The 27,086-nt window shown below is 36.2% G+C and overlaps 1 protein-coding gene across 2 annotated transcripts in view; it reads left to right on the top strand.

The window, feature by feature from the left end:
- The window catches only part of PGR (progesterone receptor), a 93,566-nt gene that overhangs the window by 52,185 nt on the left and 14,295 nt on the right, over positions 1–27,086 (top strand). For both annotated transcript variants that reach the window (XR_014814365.1, NM_001166488.1), the window contains 3 exon segments: positions 13,238–13,543; positions 23,848–23,992; positions 25,590–25,720. Coding sequence is in view for 1 of the 2 variants with exons in the window: in NM_001166488.1 (NP_001159960.1) it covers positions 13,238–13,543; positions 23,848–23,992; positions 25,590–25,720 (582 nt within the window). In the remaining variant the exon portion in view is untranslated.

Genomic DNA, 27,086 nt, shown 5'->3' with positions numbered 1-27,086 from the left:
CCATCCCACAGCCCAAGCACATCCCCCCAAACTGTCTCCTCCAGAGACCATAAGTTTTTCAATGTCTGTGAGTCAGCATCTGTTCTGCAAAGAAGTTCAGTCTGTCCTTTTTTCAGATTCCACATGTCAGCGAAAGCATTTGATGTTGGTGTCTCATTGTATGGCTGACTTCACTTAGCATGATCGTTTCTAGGTCCATCCATGTTGCTAAGAATGCCGGTATTCCCTTCTTTTTAATGGCTGAGTAATATTCCGTTGTGTATATGTACAACATCTTCTTGATCCACTCCCCTGTCGATGGACATTTAGGTTGTTTCCATGTCTTGGCTGTTGTCCATAGTGTGGCAATGAACATTGGAGTACATGTGTCTTTGCGAGTCATGGTTTTCTCTGGATAGATGCCCAGGAGTGGGATTGCTGGATCAAATGGTAGTTCTATGTTTAGTTTTCTGAGGAATCTCCATACTGCTTTCCACAGTGGTTGCACCAATTTACAGTCCCACCAACAGTGTACTAGGGTTCCTTTTTCTCCACACCCTCTCCAGCACTTATTGTTTGTAGATTTTTGGATGCTGGCCATTCTGGCTAGTGTAAGGTGGTACCTCATGGTGGTTTTGATTTGCATTTCTGTACTAATGAGTGATGTTGAAAGAACATCTTTTCATGTGTTTCTTGGCCATCTGTATGTCTTCTTTGGAGAACTGCCTGTTTAGATCTTCTGCCCATTTTTGGATGGGGTTGTTTGTTTTTTTGGTATGGAGCAGCAGAAGGTGTTTGTAAATTTTGGAGATCAATCCCTTGTCAGTTGATTCACTTGCAAGGATTTTCTCCCATTCTGTGGGTTGTCTTTTCGTATTGGTTAGGGTTTCCTTTGCTGTGCAGAAACTTTTCAGTTTGATTAGGTCCCATTTGTTTATTTTTGTTTTTATTGTCAATACCCTAAGAGGTGGATCTGAGAAGATCTTGCTGTCGTTTATGTCAGAGAGTGTTTGGCCTGTGTTTTCCTCTAAGAGGTTTATAGTGTCTGGTCTTATATCTAGGTCTTTAATCCATTTGGAGTTGATTTTTGTGTATGGTGTTAGGGAGGGTTCTAATTTCATTCTTTTCCATGTGGCTGTCCAGTTTTCCCAGCACCACTTATTGAACAAGCTGTCCTTTCTCCATTGTATATCCTTGCCTCCTTTGTCATAGATGAGTTGGCTGTAGGTGCGTGGGTTGAATTCTGGGCTTTCTATCCTGTTCCACTGATGTACATTTCTGTCTTTGTGCCAGTGCCATACGGTTTTGATGACTGTTGCTTTGTAGCATAGTCTGAAGTCCGGGAGCCTGATTCCTCCAGCTCCGTTTGTCTTTTTCAGATGTCTTTGGCTAGTCTGGGTCTTTTGTGCTTCCAAACAAACTTTAAGATATTTTGTTTGAGCTCTGTGAAAAATGTCCTTGGTAATTTGATAGGGATTGCATTGAATCTGTAGATTGCCTTAGGTCATATAGTCATTTTGATAACATTAACTCTTCTAATCCATGAGCATGGTATGTCTTTCCATCTGTTTGTGTCATCTTTGATTTCCTTCATCAGTGGCTTGTAGGTTTCAGAGTACAGGTCTTTTGTCTCTTTAGGTAGGTTTACTCCTAGGTATGTTATTCTTTTGGATGCGATGGTAAACGGGATTGCTTCCCAAATTTCCTTTTCTGCTCTTTCATTGTTAGTGTAAAGAAATGCCATCAATTTCTGTGTATTGATTTTGTATCCTGCAACTTTGCCAAATTCATGGATGAGCTCTAACAGTTTTCTGGTAGAGTCTTTAGGGTTCTCTAGGTCTAGTATCATGTCATCTGCAAATAGTGATAGTTTTACTTCTTCCTTTCCAATTTGGATTCCTTTTATTTTTTTGACTTCTCCGATTGCTGTGGCTAGGACTTCCAGAACTATGTTGAAGAGTAGTGGTGAGAGCGGACATCCTTGTCTTGTCCCTAATCTCAGCGGGAGTTCTTTCAGCTTTTCACCATTGAGAATGATGTTCGCTCTGGGTTGGTCATATATGGCATTTATCATGTTGAGGTCGGTTCCCACTACGCCCACTTTCTGAAGGGTTTTTATCAGAAATGGGTGTTGGATTTTGTCAAAGGCTTTTTCCGTGTCTACTGAGAGAATCATATGGTTTTGATTCTTCAGTTTGTTAATGTGGTGTATCACACTGATGGATTTGCGGATATTGAAGAACCCTTTCATCCCTGGGATAAATCCCACTTGATCGTGATGTACAATCTTTTTAATGTATTGTTGGATGTGGTTTACTAGTATTTTGTGGAGGATTTTTGCATCGAAGTTCATCAGTGAAATTGGCCTGTAGTTTTCTTTTTTGTGTGATATCTTTGTCTGGTTTTGGTGCCAGGGTGATGGTGGCCTCATAGAATGAGTTTGGGAGTATCCCTTCCTCTGCAATTTTTTGAAATAGTTTCAGAAGGAGAGGTGTGAGCTCTTCTGTAAATGTTTGATAGAATTCACCTGTGAAGCCGTCTGGTCCTGGACTTTTGTTTGTTGGAAGTGTTTTAATCACAGTTTCAATTTCAGTTCTCGTGATGGGTCCATTCATCTTTTCTATTTCATCTTGGTTTAGTCTTGGAAGATCATACTTTTCTAAGAATTTGTCCATTTCTTCTTGGTTTTCCGTTTTATTGGTGTATAGTTGCATATAGTAGCCTCTTATGATCCTTTGTATTTCTGTGATGTCCGTTGTTACTTCTCCTTTTTCATTTCTAATTTTATTGATTTGAGTCCCCTCTCTTTTTGCTTGATAAGTCTGACTAAGGGTTTATCAATTTTGTTGATCTTTTCAAAAAACCAGCTTTTCGTTTCATTGATCTTTTCTATGGTTTTTCTTTGTTTCTATTTCATTGATTTCTGCTCTGATCTTTATGATTTCTTTCCTTCTACTAACTGTAGGTCTTGTCTGTTCTCTTTTGAGCTGCTTTAGATGTAAAGTTAGCTTGTTTCTTTGAGCTTTTTCTTGTTTCCTGAGGTGGGCTTGTATTGCTATAAACTTTCCTCTTAGAACGGCTTTTGCTGCATCCCATAGGTTTTGGAGTGTCATATCTTCATTGTCATTTGCTGCTAGGTATTTTTTTATTTTTATTTTTATTTGTCTTTTTGCTATTTCTTGGGCCGCTCCCATGGCATATGGAGGTTCCCAGGCTAGGGGTCGAATCGGAGCTGTAGCCGCTGGCCTACGCCAGAGCCACAGCAACGCGGGATCTGAGCCGCGTCTGCAACCTATACCATAGCTCATGGCAACGCCGGATCGTTAACCCACTGAGCAAGGCCAGGGACCACACCAGCAACCCCATGGTTCCTAGTCGGATTCGTTAACCACTGCGCCACGACGGGAGCTCCTGTTAGGTATTTTTTAATTTCCTCTTTGATTTCTTCAGTGATCTATTGGTTGCTTAGTAGCATGTTGTTGAGTCTCCACATGTTTGTGTTTTTTGCAGATTTTTTCTTGTTGTTGATTTCCAGTCATATGGCGTTGTGGTTGGAAGAGATGCTTGATGTGATTTCAATTTTCTTAAAGTTACTGAGGTTGGATTTGTAGCCCAGGATGTGATCAATCTTAGAGAATGTTCCATGTACACTTGAGAAGAATGTGTATTCTGTTGGTTTTGGATGGAATGTCCTTTAAATATCTATTAAGTCCATCTGGTTTAATGCATCAGTCAGGGCCTGTGTTTCCTTATTGATTTTCGGTCTGGTTGATCTGTCCATTGCTGTAAGTGGGGTGTTAAAGTCCCCCACTATGAATGTGTTATTGTTGATTTGTCCTTTTAAGGTTGTTAGCAGTTGCCTTATGTATTGTGGTGAACCTATGTTGGGTGCGTAGATATTTAAAATTGTGATACCTTCTTCTTGGATTGATCCTTTGATCATTAAGTAATGACCTTCCTTGTCCCTTAAAATGTTCTTCATTTTAAAGTCTATTTTGTCTGATATGAGTATTGCGACTCCAGCTTTCTTTTGATCCCTGTTTGCATGAAATATTTTCTTCCATCCTCTCACTTTCAGTTTGTATGTGTCCCTAGAGGTGAAGTGGGTCTCTTGAAGACAGCGTACATGTGGGTGAAGTGGGTCTCTTGAAGACAGCATACATGTGGGTCTTGTTTTTGTAGCCATTCAGCCAGTCTGTGTCTTTTGGTTGGGGCGTTTAGTCCATTAACATTTAAGGTAATTATTGATATGTATGTTCTTATTGCCATTTTATTAATTGCCCTAGATTTGCTTTTGTTGCTCTTGGTTCTTTCCTTCTTCTCTTGTTCTTTTCTGCCTAGAGAGGTTCCTTTAGTGTTTGTTGTAAGGCTGGTTTAGTGTTGCTGAATTCTGTCAGCTTTTGCTTATCTGTGAAGATTTTGATTTCTCCTTCAAATCTGAATGAGAGCCTTGCTGGGTAGAGTAATCTTGGTTGGAGGTTTTTTCCTTTCATCACATGAAGTATCTCATGCCACTCCCTTCTGGCCTGCAGAGTTTCTGCTGAAAAATCTGCCGATAACCTTTTTGGGGCTCCCTTGTACGTTATTTGTTTCTTTTCCCTAGCTGCTTTCAGGATTTTCTCTTTGTCTTTAATTTTGGTCAGTTTGATTAATATGTGTCTTGGGGTGTTCCTCCTTGGGTCTATTTTATATGGTCCTCATTGTGCTTCCTGGATTTGAGTGAGTGGTTCCTTCCCCATGTGAGGGAAGTTTTCAGCTATTATCTCTTGGAATATTTTTTCTGTCCCCTCTCTCTCTCTTCTCCTTCTGGCACCCCTATAATACAGATGTTGGTGTGTTTCACATTGTCCCAGAGTTCTCTGAGACTCTCTTCATTTCTTTTCAATCTTTTTTCTCTTTTCTGTTCCACACCTGTAATTTCTACTAATCTGTCCTCCACCTCGCTTATTCGTTCTTCCGCCTCTTGTATTCTGCTGTTGGCTGCTTCTAGTGAATTTTTTATTTCAGTTATTGTAGTTCGCATCTCTTCTTGTTTAAGTTATATGTCTTGTATCTCTTTGCTTGGTGTTTCCTATACGTTATCCATCTTTGCCTCCAGTTTATTCCCAATGTCTTGCATCATCTTCAGCATCAACAGTCTAAAGTCTTCTTCCTGGAGGCTGAGAATCTCCTCATTGCTTAGCTGATTTTCTGGGGTTCTTCCTTTCTCCTTCATCTGAGTTATTGTTCTCTGTCTTTTCATATTTATAGGTTTTTGGTGTGGTGACCTTTTTACAGATAATAGAGTTGCAGCCTCTCTTACTTCTGGTGTCTCCCTACCCTGTGGATGAAGTGGGTATGGGTGGCTTGCTGTAGGCTTCCTGGTGGAAGGGGCTGATGCTTGCCCACTGGTAGGTTGAGCTGATTCTAATCCCTTTGGTGGGTGGGGCTTAGTCTCTGGATGGCATTAGAGGCAGCTGTGTGCCTGAGGGGTCTTTAGGTAGCCTGTTTACTGAAGGGTGGGGCTGTGATCCCACCTGGATTGTTGTTTGCCCTGGGGCTTATCAGCACTGACTGAGGGTGGGGCCAGATTTTCCTAAAATGGCCACCTCCAGATAAAGTTGCTGAATGTTCCCAAGAGCTTTGCTTTCAATATCCTTCCCTCATAACAAGCCATGTTCACCCCTGTTTTTCCAGGATGTCCTCCAAGAACTGCAGTCAGCTTTGACCCAGATTCCTATGGAGACTCTGCTTTGCCCTGGGACCCAGTGCACTCGAATGTCTGTGTTTGCCTTTTAAGAATGGGGTCTCCGTTTCTCCCAGTCCTGTGGAGCTCCTGTGCACAAGCCCCACTGCCCTTCAGTGCCAGATGCTCTGGGGCTCTTTCTCCCAGTGCCATATCCCTACACGTGAGAGTTTGATGTGGGGCTCAGAACTGTCACTCCTGTAATTGAGTCTCTGTGAACCAGGTAGTTTCCAGTCTGTGAGGCTTCTCACCCAGGAGGTATAAGGTTGTTTATATCGTGAAATCACCTCTCCTACATCTTGATGTGGCCTCCTCTTTTTCTTCTGGATTAGGATATCCTTTTTAAAGTTTCTGGTCCATTTAGGTGAAGATTGTGCAGTCTTTAGTTGTGAGTTTTGTTGTTTTTAGGAGAGAAGTTGAGCTCCAGTCCTTCTATTCAGCCATATTAATCCCATCTCCATATCAGTCATTTTTTATACCATTGCCTGTTTATATTTTTATTCCGTTTTAAATGTATGTTCATGTCTTTTCTTTCTGATTTCCAGGAATTCTTAGTATATTCTGGATGCATACATTGCAAATATAAATGTATAGGATGAGAAAGAAATGCCTGTGTGATAAAGTGATATTTGAGCATAGAATAAATGAAATGAGGAACAAATCTTGCAAATATTTAAGAAAAGATCATTTCAGGAAACATGGTAAAAGCCTGAGTCGGAAACATAGTCAGCAAGTTCCAATAACATGGGCATCTGTATGAATGAAGCTGGGGAAAATCGTAAGAGACACTGTGCAAGATTATGTTGAGCCTTGTAGAGACTGATAAAGAATTTGGATTTCATTCTAATTAGGAGATGTCACTGAGAGTATTGAGCAAGGAATAAAATAATGTTTGAGGTATTTAAAGACTCATTCATTTGGGTAGAGAAGAGACTGTAGAGGTACAAGGATGAAAGCTGGGAAGCCAGGGAGCAATTGTTGCAGTAATACAACTCTGATGATAATGGTGGCTTACATTATGGAAGAAGCAGTGGAAACAGAAATGATTTGGTTTGGATTATATTTTCATGGTAATCCACCAGGATTTGCTGGTGAATTGGATTTGAAATGAGAGAATAAGTAAAATATTAAGAATGATAGCAGAGTTTTTGTCCAGAACAAGTATGTACATCAAGTTGAAAAATGGAAGCTGCAGTTTTGGGGTGAGTCCATCAAAGTTTTGCTCTAAACGTCTTAAGTTTGTGGAGGGTAGGGGTTAGTAGACATACAAATGGAGATACTGAATAGGCAGTTAGATAATTGAGTCTAGAGTTCCCAGAAAAAGTTTAAGTATGAGTTGTAAATTTTAAATTGTTCCATATCTACATGACATTAAAGATGTAAGAGTATATGTAAGCACCTAGAAAGAGAGTGTAGCCATCTAAGAGAAGTCTGAGGACTGAGCTTTGGAACTCCAAGATTTAGAAGTCAAGGAGATGTGAAGAACAAGCCAGAGACACTAAAGGGTGACTAGAAGAGTGATGTATGTGGAAGCTAAGAGAACAGAGTGTTAAAAGAAGAAGGAAATGATCAACTGTATCAAGTACCACTAATGGTTTGATTCAGATAAGTACCAAGTATTGACTATTGTGTTTTTGAAAGTGGAAATCATCAGTGTCCTTTCCAAGAACAATTTTAATGGAGTAGGGAAAAGAAAACCTGACTGGAATGGGTTTAGGAAGAATGGGAGGAGAGGAAATGGAGAAAAAAGTAATTTATTTTCATGGGGTGGCTTATGCATGAGAGAGACTATTAAAGGATGCAGACAAGAGGGCAGATTATTTCAGAGAAAGGCCCTTGAGTAGGTGAGAAGGAATAGGATTTAGTTCTGAAATGATAGGAGCACAGGAAGACCATACACTGTAACAGGAGGGAAGCAGAGTGTAGGGGTAACAGTATTGTACATTTATTACAAAGAAAATTTTGTTCAGATAGATCTCCTCATTCCCTAATCCTCAAAAATTGGTTCTCTACTTCTGATTCCATCCCTCAAAATAACATCCATCAGGCTGGATGAGAGACAACTATTAAGTCATTCTCTCTGTCTTCTCTCTTATATATTCACGTCACCCCCTGGGATCTGAGCCCATCTTCCCTCCTTCTATCAAAACAATGAAAGCTCCTAAAGATGATGAAGGGGGGTGGAAACAATAGTGGGTGGGAGGTAGTTAGTGGGCCCACACACTTAGTCTCTACTTAGGTTACCAAACCACCAGGTGCTATTTTTCAGAAATGCATAAATAATATTGCAATTAATAAAGACTCATTCTACATTTTTACTGAATTCTGAGTACTTTTGCCATTATCTGTTTTCTCAATCAATAATTATATGAGGTTCTGTAGATTTTTTATATTATTTAATCATGGTTTTTACACATGAAGATTAGGAATCACTTCTTTGAAAGACTACCCTGAGAGTTCCCTTTGTGGCTCAGCGGTTAAGGAACCTGACCAGTATCCATGAAGATGCAGGTTTGATCCCTGGCCTCATTCAGTGCGTTAAGGATCCAGAGTTGCTGTGGTTAGGTGGCAGACACAGCTTGGAGTACAGCCCTAAAAAGCCAAAATAAATAAATAAATAAATAAATAAATAAAACAGAAACAAGACTACCTTATATAAAATCCAGAAATTAAAAAAAAGTCTCTCCTTAGTACTCTTGCTGTGATATTCCTTTTTCAAACTCTATGTTAAGTCAAAACAATAACTTCAATAGCTCAGCAAATATTTGTTGGTAGTCCACTGTATGGTAGACAGCTTGGAAAGCTTCAGATCTACATTGGTAAATGAAAGAGACCTGTCCCTATCTTTATGGGGCAATTAGCCTGATAGAGGAGGAGGTTGTGTGCTCTGAAGGAAACAAATGCAGAAATAGAGAATAACTACAGAAAGACACAAATAATGTATTCTCTCATTCAATCAGCAGACATTTATTGAGAAACTACCAGACACTGGAGAGAATATACAGAGCTTACAAAGAGGTGGTATCTTCATTAAAGATCACTGTCAAGGACAGGGTAACTTTTTCTTTAACCCTCTTCTTCTCTTGACATTATCTCCCCCTTGGGTACTCCGTTTTGTATCTACAGCTGTGTATATGGTTACAAAAATTATATAACTTTAAATATCTATCTAAATTTGAATCTAATTTCATCCTCTTTTGGGCTCTGGACCTTAACTTGAAATTGCCAGTTTTAGCTAGAATAAAGGAAAACAATCCTTTTCTATATTTTACTCCATGGTGAAACAAAGGCAGCTTAAAGGTAAAATCAGTGCAGATGTACACATCTTTACAGTTCATATTTTATATAATGTCAAGAGGAATTAAGGTTAGCTGTATTTTTCTTTTCAGGGCCGCACCTGCAGCATATGAAGGTTCCCAGGCTAGGGATCAAATTGGAGCTGTAGTTGCTGGCCTATATCACAGCCATAGCAATGCCAGATCTGAGCCGCATCTGTGACCTACACCACAGCTCACAGCAATACTGGATCCTTAAACCACTGAGTGATGCCAGGAATCAAACCTGCATCCTCATGGATACTGGTCAGATTCATTTTCACTGAGCCACATTGCTAACTCCCAAGCTGTATTTTTAATAACAGCTAGTTGTTTTATTTAACTTGCTAAGAGAAAAATTAACTGACAGGATGCTAGCTAGATAATGGAACTAATGGGGTCCAAATCATAGCCTTGATCTCAGAAACAAATAACTATGTCTATGAGTCTGTTTCTGTTTTGGAGATAGGTTCATTTGTGCCATATTTTAGATTCCACATATAAGTGATATCATATAGAATTGTCTTTCTCTTTCTGACTTAGTTCAGTTAGTATGAGAATCTCTAGTTGCATCATGTTGTAGCAAATGGCATTATTTCATTCTTTTTATGGCTGAGTATTATTCCATTGTATATATGTACCACATTTTATCCATTCATCTGTAGATGGACATTTAGATTATTTCCATGTCTTGGCGCTGCTATGAACATAGGGGTGCGTGTATGTTTTTGAATTATACTTTTGTCTGAATATATACCTAGCAGTGAGATTGCTAGATCACGTAGTAGTTCTATATTTAGTTTTCTGAGGAACCTCCATACTGTTTTCCATAGTGATTGTACCAATTTACAATCCTACCAACAGGGAAGGAGGGTTTCCTTTTCTTGACACCTCTCCAGCAGTTTTTGTTTGTAGACTTGTTAATGATGGCCATTCTGGGTGTGAGGTGGTACCTCATTGTACTTTGAATTTGCATTTCTCTGATAATTAGCGATGCTGAACATCTTTTCTTGTGCCTACTGGCCATCTATATGTATTCTTTGGAGAAATGTCTATTTAGGTCTTTTGCCTATTTTTCAATTGGGATGTTTGCTTTTTGTTGAGTTGTATGAGTTGTTTGTATATTTTGTATATCTTGGAGATTAAGCCCTTGTCATTTGCATCATTTGCAACTATTTTTTCCCATTCCATAGGTTGTCTTTTCAGAAATTTTTTTTAACGTATTCTTCACTGTGCAGACCCGCTTGTACATTTGAGTAGGTCCCATTTGTTTATTTTTGTTTTTATTTTTATTGCCTTGGGAGACTGACTTAACAAAACATTTATACAGCTAATGTAAGATAATGTTTTGCTTATGTACTCTTAAAGAGTGTGATAGTGTCGTGTCTTAAGTGTAAGTAATTAAGCCATTTTGAGTTTATTTTTGCTCATGGTGTGAGAGGAGTGTGTTCTAGTTTCATTGAGTTACATGCAGTTGTCCAGCTTTGCCAGCACCACTTGCTGAAAAGACTTTTTCCCATTTTATATCCTTCTCTCCTTTGTCAAAGATTAATTGACTGTAGGTCATGAATGCATGTTAAATTTTGTCAAATGCTTTTTCTGTATATATTGAGGTGATCATGTAGTTTTTGACTTTTAGTTTATTAATGTTGTGTATTTGTGTAGATTGAACCATCCTTATGAACTTGGGATGAATCCCACTTGATGCTGGTATATGATCTTTTTTATGTTTTGTTGGGTTCAGTTTGCTAAAATTTGTTGAGAATATTTGCATCTATATTCATCAAAGATATTGTCCTATAATTTTCTTTTTTGGTAGTATCTTTGTCTGGTTTTGGTATTAGGGTATGGCTTCATACAATGTCTTTGGGAGTGTTCCTTCTTCCATCTTTTGGAAGAGTCTGAGAAGGATCAGTATAAGTTCTTTGTATGTTTGGTAGAATTCACATATGAAGCCATCGGGTCCTGAAATTTGTTTTTATGGAGTTTTTTAAAACTATGTATTCAATTTCATTTCTAATGATTGGTCTATTCTATTTCTTCTTGATTCAGTTTTGGTGAATATGTTTCTAGAAAGTTTTGGCCTATATGTTTCTAGAAAGTTGTCTATTTCTTCTAGTTGTCAAATTTCTTGACATATGCTTGTTCATAGTGTTCTCTCTCTTTTTTTTTGTATTTTTGCAGTATCCATTGAGATTTCTCCTTTTTCAGTTCTTATTTTGTTTATTTGGGTTTGCTCTCTCTTCTTAGTGAGCCTCAGCAGAGGTTTGTCGATTTTGTTTACTCTTTCCAAGAACCAGCTCTTGGTTTTATTGATTTTTTTCTATTGTTTTCCTAATCATTATTTCATTTATTTCCTCTATGATCTTTACTATTTCCCTATTTCTGCTGACTTTAGATTCTTCTTTTTCTAATTACTTTAGGTGGTGGGTTAGGTTGTTGATTTGGGATATTTCTTCTTTCTTAAGGCCTATATTGCTATGGACTTCTCTCTAAGAACTGATTTTGTGGCATCCTATAGATTTGTATGGTTGTATTTTCATTGTCATTTGTCTCAAGGTGTTATTTAATTTCCTTTTTTGATATCCTCATTGACTCACTGGTTTTTTAGTAGCATGTTGTTTCATCTCCATGTAGTCAGTTTTTTCTCATTTCTTTTCCTGTGGTTGATTTCTAGTTTCATGCCACTGTGGTCAGAGAAGATACTTGATAGAATATCTATACTCTTAACTTGTTGAGGTTAGTTTTGTGCCCCAATATATGGTCAATCCTAGATAATTTTCCACCCACATTCACTTTTAAAGAATGTTAATTCTTGGTTTTTTTTGTTGTTATTGTAATGTCCTGAAAATGTCAATGAAGTCTAACTGTTCTATTGTGTCATTTAGAATCTCTGTTGCCTTATTGATTTTCTCTCTAGAAGATCTATCCATTGATATGAGTGTGGTGCTGAAGTCTTGTATTATTATTGTATTCCCATCCATTTCCCCTTTTATGATTTGTTAGTATTGCTGTTAGGTTGCAAGACTTACCTTCTAGAACTTTGAGTATATCTTGCCACTCTCTTGTGTCCTGTAGTTTTTCTGTAGAGAAATCAGCTGATAGCCTTGTGGGGTTCCCTTGTAATTAACTCTTTATCTTGCTGCCTTTAGAATCCTCTCCTTTTCTTTAATTTTTGCCATTTTATTATATATATCTTGATATAGGTCCATTTGGATTCATCTTGTTGGGAACCCTCTGTGTTTCCTATACCTGGATATCAGTTTCCTTCTTTAGATTTGGAAAAATTTTCAGCCATAATTTCTGTAAATGTATATATTCGAATTATATATATATAGTTCCTAGGCTGGGGGTCAATTTGGAGCTACAGCTGAAGCTGCAGGCCTACACTACAGCCACTGTGACAGCAGCACAGGATCTGAGCTGAATCTGCAACCCACACCATAGCTGTGGCAACACTGGATCCTTATCCTATTGAGCCACAGTGGGAACTCCCTTCAAATATATTTTCATTCCCCTTTTTCTTTTTCTTTTGGAATCCCTATTATGTATAGACTTGTATGCTTTATATTATCCCATAGATCTCTTATATTGGTTTCATGTTTTTTTCATTTGGCTTTCTGTCTGGTGTCCCGATTGTGTGATTTTCATCATTCTATCTTCCCAGTCATTCATTCTATCTTCCAAGCTATTCTGGGTGTTAGGTGGTATATTATTGTACTTGTGATTTGCATTTCTCTAATAATTAGTGATGCTGAACATCTTTATGTGCCTACTGGCCATCTGTATGTATTCTTTGGAGAATTTATATTTAGGTCTTTTGCCCATTTTTCATTTAGGATATTTGTTTTCTTGTTGAGTTGTATGAGTTGTTTGTATATTTTGTATAACTTGGAGGTTAAGCCCTTGTCAGTTGTGTCATTTGCAACTATTTTTTCCCATTCCATAAGTTGTCTTTTCAGAATTTTTTTTTATCATATCCTTTGCTGTGCAAACACTTGTAAGTTTGATTAGGTCCCATTTGTTTTATTTTTGTTTTTATTTCTATGGCTTTGGGAGACCTAACTTTTTTACTTATTCATTCTCATTTTATCAGATTGATGCTAAAACCTATAATGCTTTAATTTTAAGACTTAAGAAAAATAATTCTCTGATAGAATATTGAGTTGCTATGTATTTATATGACCTTCTTTTCTTCTTTTTCTTTCCATCTCTCTAGGTCGAAAGTTTAAAAAGTTCAATAAAGTTAGAGTTATGAGAGCACTAGATGCCGTTGCTCTCCCACAGTCGGGGGGCATTCCAAATGAAAGTCAGGCCCTAAGCCAGAGAATCACTTTTTCACCAAATCAAGACTTACAGCTGATCCCCCCGTTGATCAACTTGCTCATGAGCATTGAACCAGATGTGGTCTATGCAGGACATGACAACACCAAACCCGACACTTCGAGTTCTTTGCTGACAAGTCTGAATCAGCTGGGTGAAAGACAACTTCTTTCAGTAGTCAAGTGGTCTAAGTCACTGCCAGGTAATAATAATTTGTATATATAGCATGTGGTATGGTTTTGCACTTGTGGGTGGTTAAATAAAACATTCTGTGCAATAAGTTACATACAGTGTAAACAGGATATTATACTGTGTTTCAGCAGTTCAAAATATTTATCTAGGTCCCTATATTATCTGTTACTTGTCTAGGGTCCTGCTATGTGCCATGGAAATACAAAAGACATAGATAACACTTGGAGTCTTATTGATGAATCAAGAATTACATACTTGAAACAGTTAAGGAATAGCATAAGTGTATGTATTCAACAGATAATATAATAGTTCAGAAAAAGACAAATTAAGCATATTCTTAAAAATGTCTAGTTCATTCCAAATCCTAACTTTACCAACCGCAGATAGTTAAAACCAAAACCAAATGTACCTATTCATGTAACAAATAAAAATAGTATTCAGAGTATAACAGGGTATCTAAAGTCAATTAATAAGTACAGTTCCTAAACATAAACAAATAATTTGGACATAGAGAAACCTCCAGTCATGATTTTCTCTAATTTATACCCAGATGATGATAATTTGGATTATATATATCATCATGAAAGGACTACCATCACTTTATTTAAATGTTATTTACTCTCTCAGCACAGCTCCAGAGGAGTCGAGAGTCTGAAAGAATTACAAGGATGCAGTTCTCACCTGGCAAAACCTTAAACCACAAAGCCAAGAGAATCCATGGGTAGTAATTGCTTGTGGAGACATTAATCCCATAATTAGAAATAGAATAGTTTTTAAAATTAGTTCCTCTCCACACCAGTAATATCCTTATACTCCTTGAGACCAGTTTATCTTCCCAATATCTGATCAAGAATTAAACATATCATGTCATTTTAGTCTCTAAGTAAATTTAGTGGCCTTTTAAAAAAAGAATTCATTTCCCAATTTGCCTTAATATTATTTCTCAGCTATTTTTCTAGTTTAAGGTTTGAAATATAATAGGTGAACTGTTATTGAAAATTCAAGGTTAAATGAGACAGAAAGAAAAATAGTTTCCTCTTTGAGGAGTCTTTTAAAAAAATGCATGTTGAGAGAAGTTAATAAAATTCACTATTCTAATGAAGATAAAGTAATTTTATAGAAAAATCAAAATGCCCAGATTCTTATTAGCTTCATTCTCACTGAGAGGCCTTGGACAGGTAATATTTTTCCCATTAGAAAAGCTCTGAATGTCTTTTCAAAATTTACTGTAAAGTGGTTATCAAATTTAATAGGTGTTTATTAAATTAAAATATTACAATAGTTGTGAACTTTTTCTCTTTAAAAATATGAATATTTAAATATGTTTCCTTTATGTCTATTATTTATAAAAGATATTTCTTTGATTTTTGTTGACATAGTTTATATTTCTTTTGTTTGCATTTTGTAGGCTCTCTATTGTTTAAAAAGATTCTTCTATGAGTTGGCAAAGTTAGAAAATAACCAGTTATAGTTCCAAAGATAATTTATTCACTATAGACAAAAGATAAGTGAGCTTCTTAAGTTAAAACACTATTACCTGTCTAGATGTTTGACTCCCACACACTCTCAAAAGGAGTGAGAGAACATTTTTACATTGTATTTGGTGGCAACTTTTTTAATAGTGCAAAATGTAATTTGTGTGTAAGTAAACAAGAATGATGGCATAACCAGTATTATACCCACTGTTTTCATTAACTGTATAATAAGTGCAGCATTAAGATGATTAAAGTACTATGTGGCCCATGGTCTTTCAAACCATATTTTCATGGCCTGAACTCTGGGAGTAACTGGAGTGAATGAACTTGAATGACTGTGACCTCTGTGAAAGGACACAGAGGCACACATGTATATAAATCAATTTGGTATCATTAGCTGTTCAAAAACTTTTAGCTGGCTTTAAACCAGAGTACAGTTTGTACTAACTTGATTCATTCAATAAATGTCTGCTGCATACTTCCTGTGTGCAAGACTTTACAGTTAAACAGTGGTGTAAGAAGGAGAAGCCAGAAGGTAGGGCTCACAGTGTGGAAGTTTTTTTGTGCAGCACATCCTAGCATCAGATCATCAGTTTTGCACATAAGAGAAGCTGAGTATATTTTATCCATCCATTCATATATTATTGGTCTGTGAAAGGTGGACTTTTTAAAATGAGGTTGGATGTCATTTTACTTACTTACAGTGAGAGAAAAAAAATACTGCTAGGAAGTCTGTTGGAAGGTCAGGCAATTCTTTCACAGTAGGAAAGTGTAGTTGGGAAGTTAGCTTAAGGTCAGATGCAGATTTCAAGCCCTCTGAGGCATAGACTCAGAGACCTCTGCCTTGAAGATATGGAAAAGGAATCATGGTCCTAAACTAAACAGGGATACTTCTTCACAGGATTGTATTTTGTCTGGTTAAGCTCATTTGAATAGCAGACCTGTAGTGATTTAAAGTTAAAACACCATATGTAATTAGTGTTTGCTCAAGATCTAAAGCCTGTGGATTATATATGTTTATCCAAAATAAACCAAAGCCCTTTAACTTTGCCAAGAAAAAGATAATTTTAAAATTTTCTCAGGGAAAAAAAATCAGATGCAGAATTATAATCATAACCAGAGACAACATGCATGAGGGCCCCAAAGCATGTATCTGCAGGTCCCTGAGAGGAATTTTGTTGCCTGGGCAGGGGATCTCATTTCATATTTGTCTATGCTCTTCTCTTATCTTGGACCTGTTACAATATTTGCTGTGTATATGACATCTTTCCCATAATATTTCAGAGATATCTTTGTTTCTGTTTACCAGAGATTTGCAAGATACTTTAGCCTCATGACAGTACATGTATAAGTGCTCTCTTACGATACATTGTCCCTGACATACTGCATCTGTATGTGAATGATTTCACACTGACATTTAGTTGTAACTTTGGTGGATAACATTTTCGTATTTGAAACTTGAAGCAATGCAATATTTGCAAAATTTTTAAAAAGAACAAGACATATTCCTTCTGTTAAGGAACATTCATTCCAGTGGATCATAAGATACCCAAACAGCTACACAGTTGACCCTGTACAATTCAGGAGTTGGGGTGCTGCCTCTTTAAGCAGGCAAATATCCACATATGACTTTACAGTCAGCCCAGGTATGTATCCACAGATTCAACCAACTGCAGCTCATGTAGTACAGTATTATTGAAAAAAAGCCCATGTAAGTGGGCCCAAGCAGTTCAAACCCATGTTGTTCAAGGGTCAACTGTAGAGGTATGTGAGAGTGATGTAAGATGCAGGTATAAAAAAAAATAAGGACAGAAGAACATTTTTGGCTTCAGGAACCAGAGAAGGCTTCAGAGACAAGGTACAGTTAAAGTACACCATGAAGGAGAAATGAAACTTTGATACATCATGATAAGGAGAGAAAGCATTCTAGATAGAAGGTATAGTGTAGCTGATGGTGTAAAATAAGGAAATAATGAGGTATGTTTGGTAAATAATGAATTAGACCAGTATAAGAATGTTCTCAATCTTCTCCCCATAAAAAATATAAAAAATATCATGCCTTTCCCCAGAGCATAGGAATTAAGACTTAATAGCTGCTGATTGAGAAAGTATATTTGTTCATAAGGTTTCTCAAATACTATTGGCCTCCTGGGAGTTTTAACACCCAAGTATTAAGAAACCACTGAAAATATGATATATTGGCAAGAGTGGCAGAAATTTAGAGGCATGCAGTATGGGCTGAATTGGAGTAGGCTTTAGAAATTAAATGTATAAGTACTCATTCCCAATACAATTTCATCTTTAACTATTTGTCATGTATTAATACATTATAACAGAATCGATGTGACAAAGAGGTTTGGGGGAAATATTTCCTCTTTATAAATTTTGTCTTGCTTCTTCTATTTATTTGGTGAAAAAAATCCATTCAGGTCATTGCTTTGACATTTTTAAACATACTTACTTCTTGGGTTTAGTTAATGAGACTACTTATAATTATCAATATCAGAAGACTGGAACAATCCTTTGCCTTTGAAGCATGCCAAAATATCTTTTGAGCCGTTGCATATATGACGAGGTATTTTTTCTTAATCTCTTCCGGAATCAAATAAATAAATAAAATTACTTTCCCCAAAAAAGAAATGGGAAAGAAATGAGATTAGCTAACTAAGAGTAAATTTAGGATTTGATAATACTTTCATAAAGTGTTTTAAAAATGATTTTTCTAATCTCTTATTCCACTGAAATTACTATTTCCAATGTCACCAAATTGTTTTACTTATAAAATCAAATGAATACTTTCAGTCCCTGACATGTTTCACATGCCTCTGGGGCCATTGACAAAGTAACCCTTTCTTATTGAAACTCTTCCTTTGGCATTCATTGCTTCCCTTCCTGGCAGATATGTTTCTTTCAGTTTCCACATCTTCTGTTCCCTTTGTGGATTTGTCCTTCCACTCACACCATGAATTTAACATTTCATGGTTCCATCTTCTACTTCAATAGTTTCTCACTCTGCAGGACTGGATTGCTCATTCATGGTCTTTTCTTCAACTACCACTATATTCTGATGACTCTTAATTACCTAGTACCAACCCAGACCCTCTGTGGAACTATTGGACCATATATTTCCACTTCTTATTGCACATTTCCACCTGATAAACTTCCAAGCCAACATGACCTTCTACTCCATAAGCTAAGACCTCTTTCTGTATCTTGAAATGGCACTGCAGACAGAATCTTGGGTATCATTCTTGACTCACTTTTCTCCTTCATCTCTTGTCCAGTTAGTTATCAAATTCTGTCCACTCTGCTTATAAAAATATGATTTATTATACATGCCACTTAGACTGCTACTGCCCTTAGCTAATTTAGGTCCTTGTTATTTGTTCCCAAATTTCTGTTGTAGCCCTCTGACTGGCACTATTAACGGCAGGTTCATTCTGCCTCCAGACAATCCTCAGTTCTGCTACCAGAATTATCTTTTCAAAAACACTTATAAGCAATCATTCCCTTCTCTTTTCAGAACAAAGTCAAACTGCTTAATGTTAAAATCCAAGGCCCTTCTATGACCTGACTCCTGAATTTGCCACACCATCTCTCACTTTTCCATTTCAAGTACCTCTAAGGTTCAGTTCCCACAAAGCTCTTTGCCCAGTTTCCTGCCTTCCTTTGTCCATATTGTTTTCCCTCCAAGGACTTCTTCTCTTCTGTACATCTTCTTCTGGCTAGTCACTGATTAGCCTTCGGGATGCTAATCACCCGTCACACCACTAGGAAGATTTCCCACAGCCTTTCCAGACCGAGTCAGAGGCCCTTTGCTCTCCTACCACTTCACCTTTGTTGACCATACCACTATCACACTTATGTGGTAGTTATGTTCTACTTATCTGTCTGTCTCACAAACTACAAGTATTAAAAGTGGAAATAGCATCTTTCTAATCCTTAGGCCTAGTTGCAAACATAATTCTTCACCCCAAAGAGGTGCTTAAAGAATATTTATAGAAATTTAAAGTATGGAATTGATAAGAAAGAACTATGCTAAATCATTACCCTTTAAGTCTTTATCCATACTGTTATCAAACATATGTTGGTGATTGACTTATTGTGCTGAAGTTTCTTTGTGTTCCTCAAAGTTCATACTTTGTGTCAGAAGGTGCTAAGGTATTTAATACTCTGCCCTTGTTGTAGATTAATAGTTTCAATGCATGACAGTTTTTACAGGAACACAATCTGCATATTTAATCTAGAATTAAGCCAGGAAAACCTAGAAGGTCATATAGGCCATGTGTTACTGTACACTTTCTTTTCAATTTTTTTAAGCATTTAGGGATTGGACAGCTTGTGACAGGGCTTTTGTCAGAAATTATCAGGTCAAGTCACTTAAAAGGAAAGGGCATTTTTCTTTACTACTTTACACAATTACGGGTCATCCATCACTTCTCTGTGTGAAGGTTTTCATTTTGATCATCATCTCAAATGTACTGAGTTTACCTGATCATTATCATCAATGGGAATTTGATCTCAGTGTTCCCGTCTTTGTTTCAGTATAAAGTAATGAATGATATTATAGTTAATGGTAAAAAAAAAATTACAATTCTTTACCAAGCATGTTCAGGTCAATTTAACATTGTACATTTGTCTCAGATAAGCCCTCTAAAAAGTGGAGTAAATAAAGGTATTTTCTGAGTTTTTTTCCATTCTATTAAATAGAAAGAGTGTACTTTCTTCTATAAATGTTGGTAATTTCATAAGTTTTGAGTTATTTCAGCAACATTTTTTGCCTTTATTATAATATACTAAATATGTTCATTTCTAGTCCTTAATAAACCCAGAATGCAAAAATTAACCAAGAAAACCCTCTAAAACAAAGAATAATGTGGTCTAAATGTAAAGCATAAAAACAGAAGTAGACCCTGTTTTTAAAGAAAGAACAAGTGAATTGTTAGGTGATTTTGTAAAATCTAAAAAAACACTAAGATATTAACATGAAACAAAGGTCTAGAGTGGAAAAAATTCCATAGTAAGTCAAATATTTAAGTATTACATAATACTTTGGAAGTTATGAAATTGACCAAGAAAAGTATAGAGAATGGTAAATATATTTCTTAGATGATAGTGAACAATATGTTTGTGTTTCAGTACATCCTATTAATTGAACCTAACTTCGTCTGCTGTTTTTATATATGTGAAATATATCATTTTTACATGTTACATATAACATACATATAAAATATGTAATCTAAATACACACACATATGTATACATATATATATATATACTTGACAAATATGAAATATATATTCTCTGTATATTCCAAATAGGACACTTAATTCTCTTTTTGAATCTTATTGCCATTAATAACCTTTACATTTAGTGATATCATATAGGTTGCATAATACATAAAGGTATAAATACATAAACTATATATAGTATGTATATACATATATATATACACATATATATAAAATGCCTCCTGGATTTCATTTTGTTTTAATAAAATGAAATCAGAGATTTTCCATCAAATTGATTAGTGGCTTTCATGCAGCCATTGCTCCCTCAGCAATTCAGTTACAAGATCCATTGGTAGACTCATAATAAACATCTTCATAGTGCTCTAAAGTGCGCATAATTACCCATTTGAGAGTAATTGCAACTCTGTGAACTGGTTATCATTATCATTGTGATTTTACTTACAAGGAAATTTAGATTCAGTGATCCTGAATGACTTGCACAGGGTGCCACTCAGTACATGACAGAGCCAGGACTGGAACTCAGGTCTTCACTCCAGAACTCCTAATTTGAGGAAGGAGACATCCAATAGGCAAGTCTTTATGTGCCCCCCTTAAGAGTGTCTTGCTTTGCAAAAATAAGGACAATTCATTTATCTATTTTATCATTATCCAATAATACTAAACTTTATAAAGTATTCAATTTATAGGCAGAATTTCTGTACTAGATGTATTGAGTGACTCATAATTTTAAAAATAAAAACAGCAGTAATATATAGACATGAACTTCAAGATGCATGTACGTCATATGAAAATAAAAAATTATGAAAACTGCATGTCACATTTTTCTTGGCTAGTTTAGGGAATCTTTTTACACATTAATAAATCTGGATATAAATAAATAAATAATATTAATTTTGAAAAACATTTTAAAAGCTTTATGGGAACTCCCATTGTGCCCCAAACCTCTGGCTATCCAAAACAAAATGAAAAGAAACAAAATAATTTCCTGAAAGGACACTCGTGATTCACTGAATTGAGGCTAGAGAACAAGTTTGGAAAGTAGGCAGAAACCAAGGCTCTCCGGAGGGCCAGTAAGCAAACATCACAAATACCCACTTTGGCTCCCACTCTCACTGGGAACCACCACCACCATCAAGAGAAAAGCCTAACCATATCTTGTCTCTGTGTACTATTTTTTGCTTCAGAGTCCAGGTAGTAGGTGTTCCACAGAACAAACCAAGATCACAGTCCCAGGGAAACAGAAAAAAATGGGAAAATGAGAAAGTAGGGCACTTGTTTGTGCTCATCACACCACAACCAGTGGAAAACTCTGTCTGCATAGAAAAATAGGAAGAGAGGCAGGGAAGAAAGGAGGGGGGAGGGATATACTCTGAAAAGTCAATCACTCCCCAGAAAAGGGCCCATGTCCACCATGGTGTCACCAGTTATGAATATGTATTAGAGGTTTGTGTTTTTTTGTTTTTGTTTTTGGTCCCAATGAGGCTAAGAATTTCTGAGAAGAAAATAGCAGTCTTCCTACTATTCACTTGAAGATGGAATTATCTGGTGTGTATGGAGAGAAGGTAGAAGATAGTGTTTTTCTGCTACCTATCTTGAGATAATGAACTGAATCATAAAGTCATTTTCCCTTAAGATCTAAGGATTTAAGTTTTGCTTTGGTTTTACTTTTGAAATAGGTCATTTGTAAGTGGAGTATTAGGAGATATAGATGTCATTTTAAAAGCTTTATGGGAATTCCCATTGTGCCTCAGTGGGTTAAGAACCTGACATAGTGTCCATGAGGATGTGAGTTCAATCCCTAGCCTTGCTCAGTGGGTTAAGGATCTGGCATTGCTGTAAGCTGCAGCGTAGGTTGTAGATGCAGCTTGGATCTGGTGTTGCAGTGGCTGTGGTGTAGGTCTTCAGCTTCAGCTGTGATTTGACCCCTAGCCTGGGAACTTCCATACACTGCAAATACGGACATAAAAATAAAATTGAAAAAGCTTTTATTTTCTCGATACCTTTAATGAAATATTTCATTCACTTTTATTATTCTAACTACACTCAGATGCAAAGAATTTTGAATTTCATACTTGTTCCTGGGATGTCTCCCCATACCTCTAATTCATATATATATGAATATTCCAGAGGTCCCTCAAACTCTTATTCTTTTATCTATAGCTTGTTTATCCTTTATTTTACCTCAGTGATATTATTATCACCTGCCATTTAAGAAAAAAAAAAAAAAACCTGAAACATCTATTTAACTCCCTTTCTTCTAACTATATACAATCAGTTGCCAAATTTCTTTGACTTTACTCTTTGAATATTCCTCTGAGGCACTCTATCTTCTGTACTCCTACCTGTTGACTTATTTCAGGCTTTTACTGTCTCTCATCAGATCTTTGGCAATAACTCCCAACTTCTCTCCCTAAATTCAGACCTATTCCCTTGAATCCATCCTCCATATGGCTACCAATGAGCCATAAATAATATAAATTAGCCTCTGTCACTCCCATTCCTTCTTAATAGAAAAAAAGATCATCCACATCATCTCCAAACACCTCTTTTCTTCTCCAAGTTCTTCGGTGTTGAGCTGGTTGTCATGTCCCAAGCAGGCAAAAAGAATTAGAAAGAGATGGAAAGAAAACCTGGACTGTGTATATCAAGATACATTTGGCTTTTCCCTGCCATCCTTTCTCTGCCTCTAATACCAGAGAAAGGCCTGAAAGAGGGAGATTGTGAAAGTGTGAAAGACTAGACACACACACACAGACTCTAAACCTCTTAAGCTGTATGGGAGTTCAAACAAGACTATGTTAAGTTTCAAAAAGCAAAAGTGACCAGAAAAGTTTGGAACTGACCCAAAATTTAGTAAGGATTATTAAAGAAAAATTAGATATAGCACAATTAAAAGCAGTGGTTTTGCAAAATAAAACCAGTTTATGTGTAAATCCCAAGGAATTTAGATTCCTAGAGTTCCCTGGTGGTGCAGCAGGTTAAAAAGCTGTCATTGTCACTGCTGCGGCTTGGGTCACTGGTGTGGCACGGGTTCGATCCCTGGCCCTGGAACCTCTGCATTCCATAGGCACAGCTAGGAATTCTTCAACAAACTAACTCTATTCTACTTAGGCATTATCCTCATTTTAGGGTAGTTTTCCTGATCTCCCTATTGCCTGGCATACTTCTTATCCTTCTGTATCTCGGTACTTACGTAGTTGTCTCTCCTGTTGAGTTGTGAGCTACTTTTAAGGGGAAAGGTGGTATCTTATTCATCTTCATAATCCTAGCATTTTAAGACAGTGCCTGGTATGTGATTGGCTCTTGATAAATGAATAGTGCATGCATGAATGTTAACCATTGGATTTAATTAGTGAATTCCCAGAAATGCCAAATCACAATGACTAATTTTAATAAATCCCAAAGTTTCTTCTCCTTTTTAGTTTTTTGACTCTATTATTATTACTTCTTGCATTTTTAGTGTAAACATGTTGAGACTGAAAACATATTACCCTACTTATATCTTGTTTCAAATTTTTATTTATTTTTAAGGTTTTGGGCATAGCGGTGATTTTTGTGATCATTTTATCTTTAAATTTGTTTTGTAGGTTTTCGAAACTTACATATTGATGACCAAATAACTCTCATCCAGTATTCCTGGATGAGCTTAATGGTATTTGGACTAGGATGGAGATCCTATAAACATGTCAGTGGACAGATGCTTTATTTTGCACCTGATCTAATACTAAATGAGTAAGTAGTAACTTGACTTTTGCTGTTATTATTAAAAGTCTATATGTAAGGAGTTCCCATGTGGCTCAACAGGTTAAGTATCCAACACCACTGCAGTGGCTCAGGTCACTGCTGTGGCACGGGTTTGATCACTGGCCTGGGAACCTGTGCATGCCATGAGTACGGCCAAAAAAAAAGAAAAAAAAGTATGTATGTAGGATAATCTTGAAAATTACATTTCACTAGAGGATCCTACATCTAGTGTCTAAATAATAGAATTTTCTTTAGATGTTTCTTAGAGTTACCTCAGGATCTAATTTGAAATGACAATATTAATAGAATTGTATTGTTATCTGTAATTTGATATTTGGAGTTTTTCTTTCATTTCAATATATAGTAGTCTCAAATTTTTTTAATTTCAAAAAAATCAAGAAATATAAAGATGAAATTAAATATTTAGCTTATCAAATTAAAACTTTGTGCATTGGTAGTAATAAAGATAATGAAGAAAATGAATATATTTGTGCTTAAAGCATTGACTTACCTGAAAAAGTAAAAGTATCATCTTACTTTCTAGAGGAAAATATTAGACTGTTCATTTATTTAAAACATTGAAGCAGAAATGTTCCAATTCTCTTGATTATGTTGAAATTACTGTAAGTAACTTTCTACATATAACCTTAAACTGAATAAGAATCTTTTCATGGAAATATTTATACTGTTCTAATGGTACATGCTAATATAGAATTATATATGATAATTTACACATCTGTGAATCTTTACAGATTATAGGTAACTTTTATATTTTATATATAGATCCCTTGAATTGATAAGGAAGTTTATTTCACAGATTAAAAAACTGAAGCAGAGACAGTTGCATCATTTGCCAAAAAATCTGAGTTACAGTTGGGATTAATCTTAGATCTTCGGAGTCAAAATCTAGTTTTCACTTTTTCTGTTAACTTCTTTGGCTAATGCAGCTATCACAAAATAGCACATAGTTGAGAAAATACCTTAAGTAAATTTCCTCAACTTTCAGAATTTGTTTGTTTTGTCAATTATTTAATGCTCACTAGTGCTCTCTCTTATATACGACCACACATTTTCTCTAGAATAGTTTACAGTGTAACTGTTTCACACTGAATACTCTAAACTGAATACACTGAACTCATATATGGTAGTCATTTTCGGTTAATTGAATTCACTCTCCCATTGGATTGCACACAAAAGTTTATGTATTTTTTTCCATACTTTAAAACATCAGTAAATAAAGCATTTCCTAAAGGTTCTTCAGTACCACATTCTCAACTCCCATAGCCTTGGTCTCCTTTCTTGGTTTAGGTTTGTAAATGTGATAATAAAACTGAGAAACATTAATCTTAGTTAATGTGTAAATTTTCTAACTTTAAAATTTCTTAACCTCAAAAATCCAGTATTGTGAATAAATTTAGAAGAGGTTTAAAATTATGAATATTAAGTTTGTTTATAAAAAGTCATTTTCAATAAGTAATTATAAAATCTCATATTCTCTGATAAATTACATAAACTGGCTAAGACACTGTGTGTGGTTATTTTTTTCCCTGTTGCTTTTTCCTTTGTGTGTTTTGTGTGGTACAAGACAGCGGATGAAGGAATCATCATTCTATTCATTATGCCTTACCATGTGGCAGATCCCACAGGAGTTTGTGAAGCTTCAAGTTAGCCAAGAAGAGTTTCTCTGTATGAAAGTATTGCTACTTCTTAATACAAGTGAGTGGGCATAAGTGACTTAATACAAGACATTTACTTTCTTAATTTTTAATTCATTAGGAAAGTCTCAAACAGCATGATCATGATTATATATGAGCTATGAATCTTTGATTATAACTGAAAAAGGGAAACATCCATCGAATAATAAAATTACTTCATATTTCTCAGGTTTTACTTATAACCTAATACTAAAACAACATATTCAGCCAATTCTATTCTTCTTTTTGATAAAATATGATTAAATGAGTTTTTCATATTCAATTAAGGATTATACACAATATTCACATAGTGCACATGATATTGCATAAACACAAACTATGCTTCCCTCTGTCCCACCCTGTAAAGGATTAACTCTATAAAAACATGCAATTCTATTTACAACTACTCTCTTTAGTGTCAGAATAGGCTAACTGTAAGATAACTGCAAAGATTAGAAGCATAATACAACAGCAGTTTATCTATCACTCACAGCCAGTCCAGTGGGCTTCTTTCATCTAGGGCTCTACCATTTTGCATCACTTGGGGTCCTTTATTGGATCTGACCTGACCGGAAGATGAGCACTGAGTAGGAAAAGGATTGGAGGCAAGACCTGGATGTGTCTTCCACCCACATCCATGGCCAACCTTAACTGCCATAGAGACTGGAAAGTGCACCTTAGCTGTATATCCTAAAAAAAAGAAAAGAAAAAGGAAATAATAAATCATGAAACTGCCTTGGTCACCAGAAGGGCAGGCAGATAGCCATTCATTCTTTTGTTTTCTTTTGATGGCTGCACCTGCAGTAAATGGAAGTTCCCAGGTCAGGGGTGGAATCAGAGCTGCAGCTGTGGCCTAACCACAGCCATGGCAACACTGAATCTAAGCCATATCTGTGACCTACGCTGCAGCTTGCAGCAGTGCCAGATACTTAACCCACTGAGTGAGGCCAAGGATCAAACCTATATCCTCAAAGAGACAATATCAGTTCCTTAACTCTCTGAGCCACAATGGGAACTCTGCCATTCATTCTTTTTAATACACAAAGAACACATGCACCTCTGCCTCAGTGGATCCCCAAGGGTCTGGGTGGGAAAGTTTTAAAAACTGCTTTTACTTTTTAACCCTTTTCTGTGCCCTTTCCAGGTGCAAGAAGGAACTAGAGTAAATTTAAGAATACAGCCATTAATTCCTGTCCTTTTCTTGACAGTAACAAATCCAAAAACAGACATATCACAGATAGTCTTAGATATCCCAAATTAGTTAATATCACCAACATAATTCTGTATTTATGGAATAGGCTACATTATGCTGGAGAACAAACAACCTCAAAATCTCAGTTATCAAAAAAATGTTAAGTATTTATTCATCTCACTATATTTCCAACATA

The sequence above is a fragment of the Sus scrofa genome, chromosome 9, assembly GCF_054392235.1.
Source record: "Sus scrofa isolate SSC_HxYL_T2T_F1_AM1 chromosome 9, Sscrofa_HxYL_maternal_Yorkshire_Landrace_v2.0, whole genome shotgun sequence".
NCBI lineage: Eukaryota > Metazoa > Chordata > Mammalia > Artiodactyla > Suidae > Sus > Sus scrofa.
This window is presented reverse-complemented; position numbering and strand designations above follow the sequence as displayed.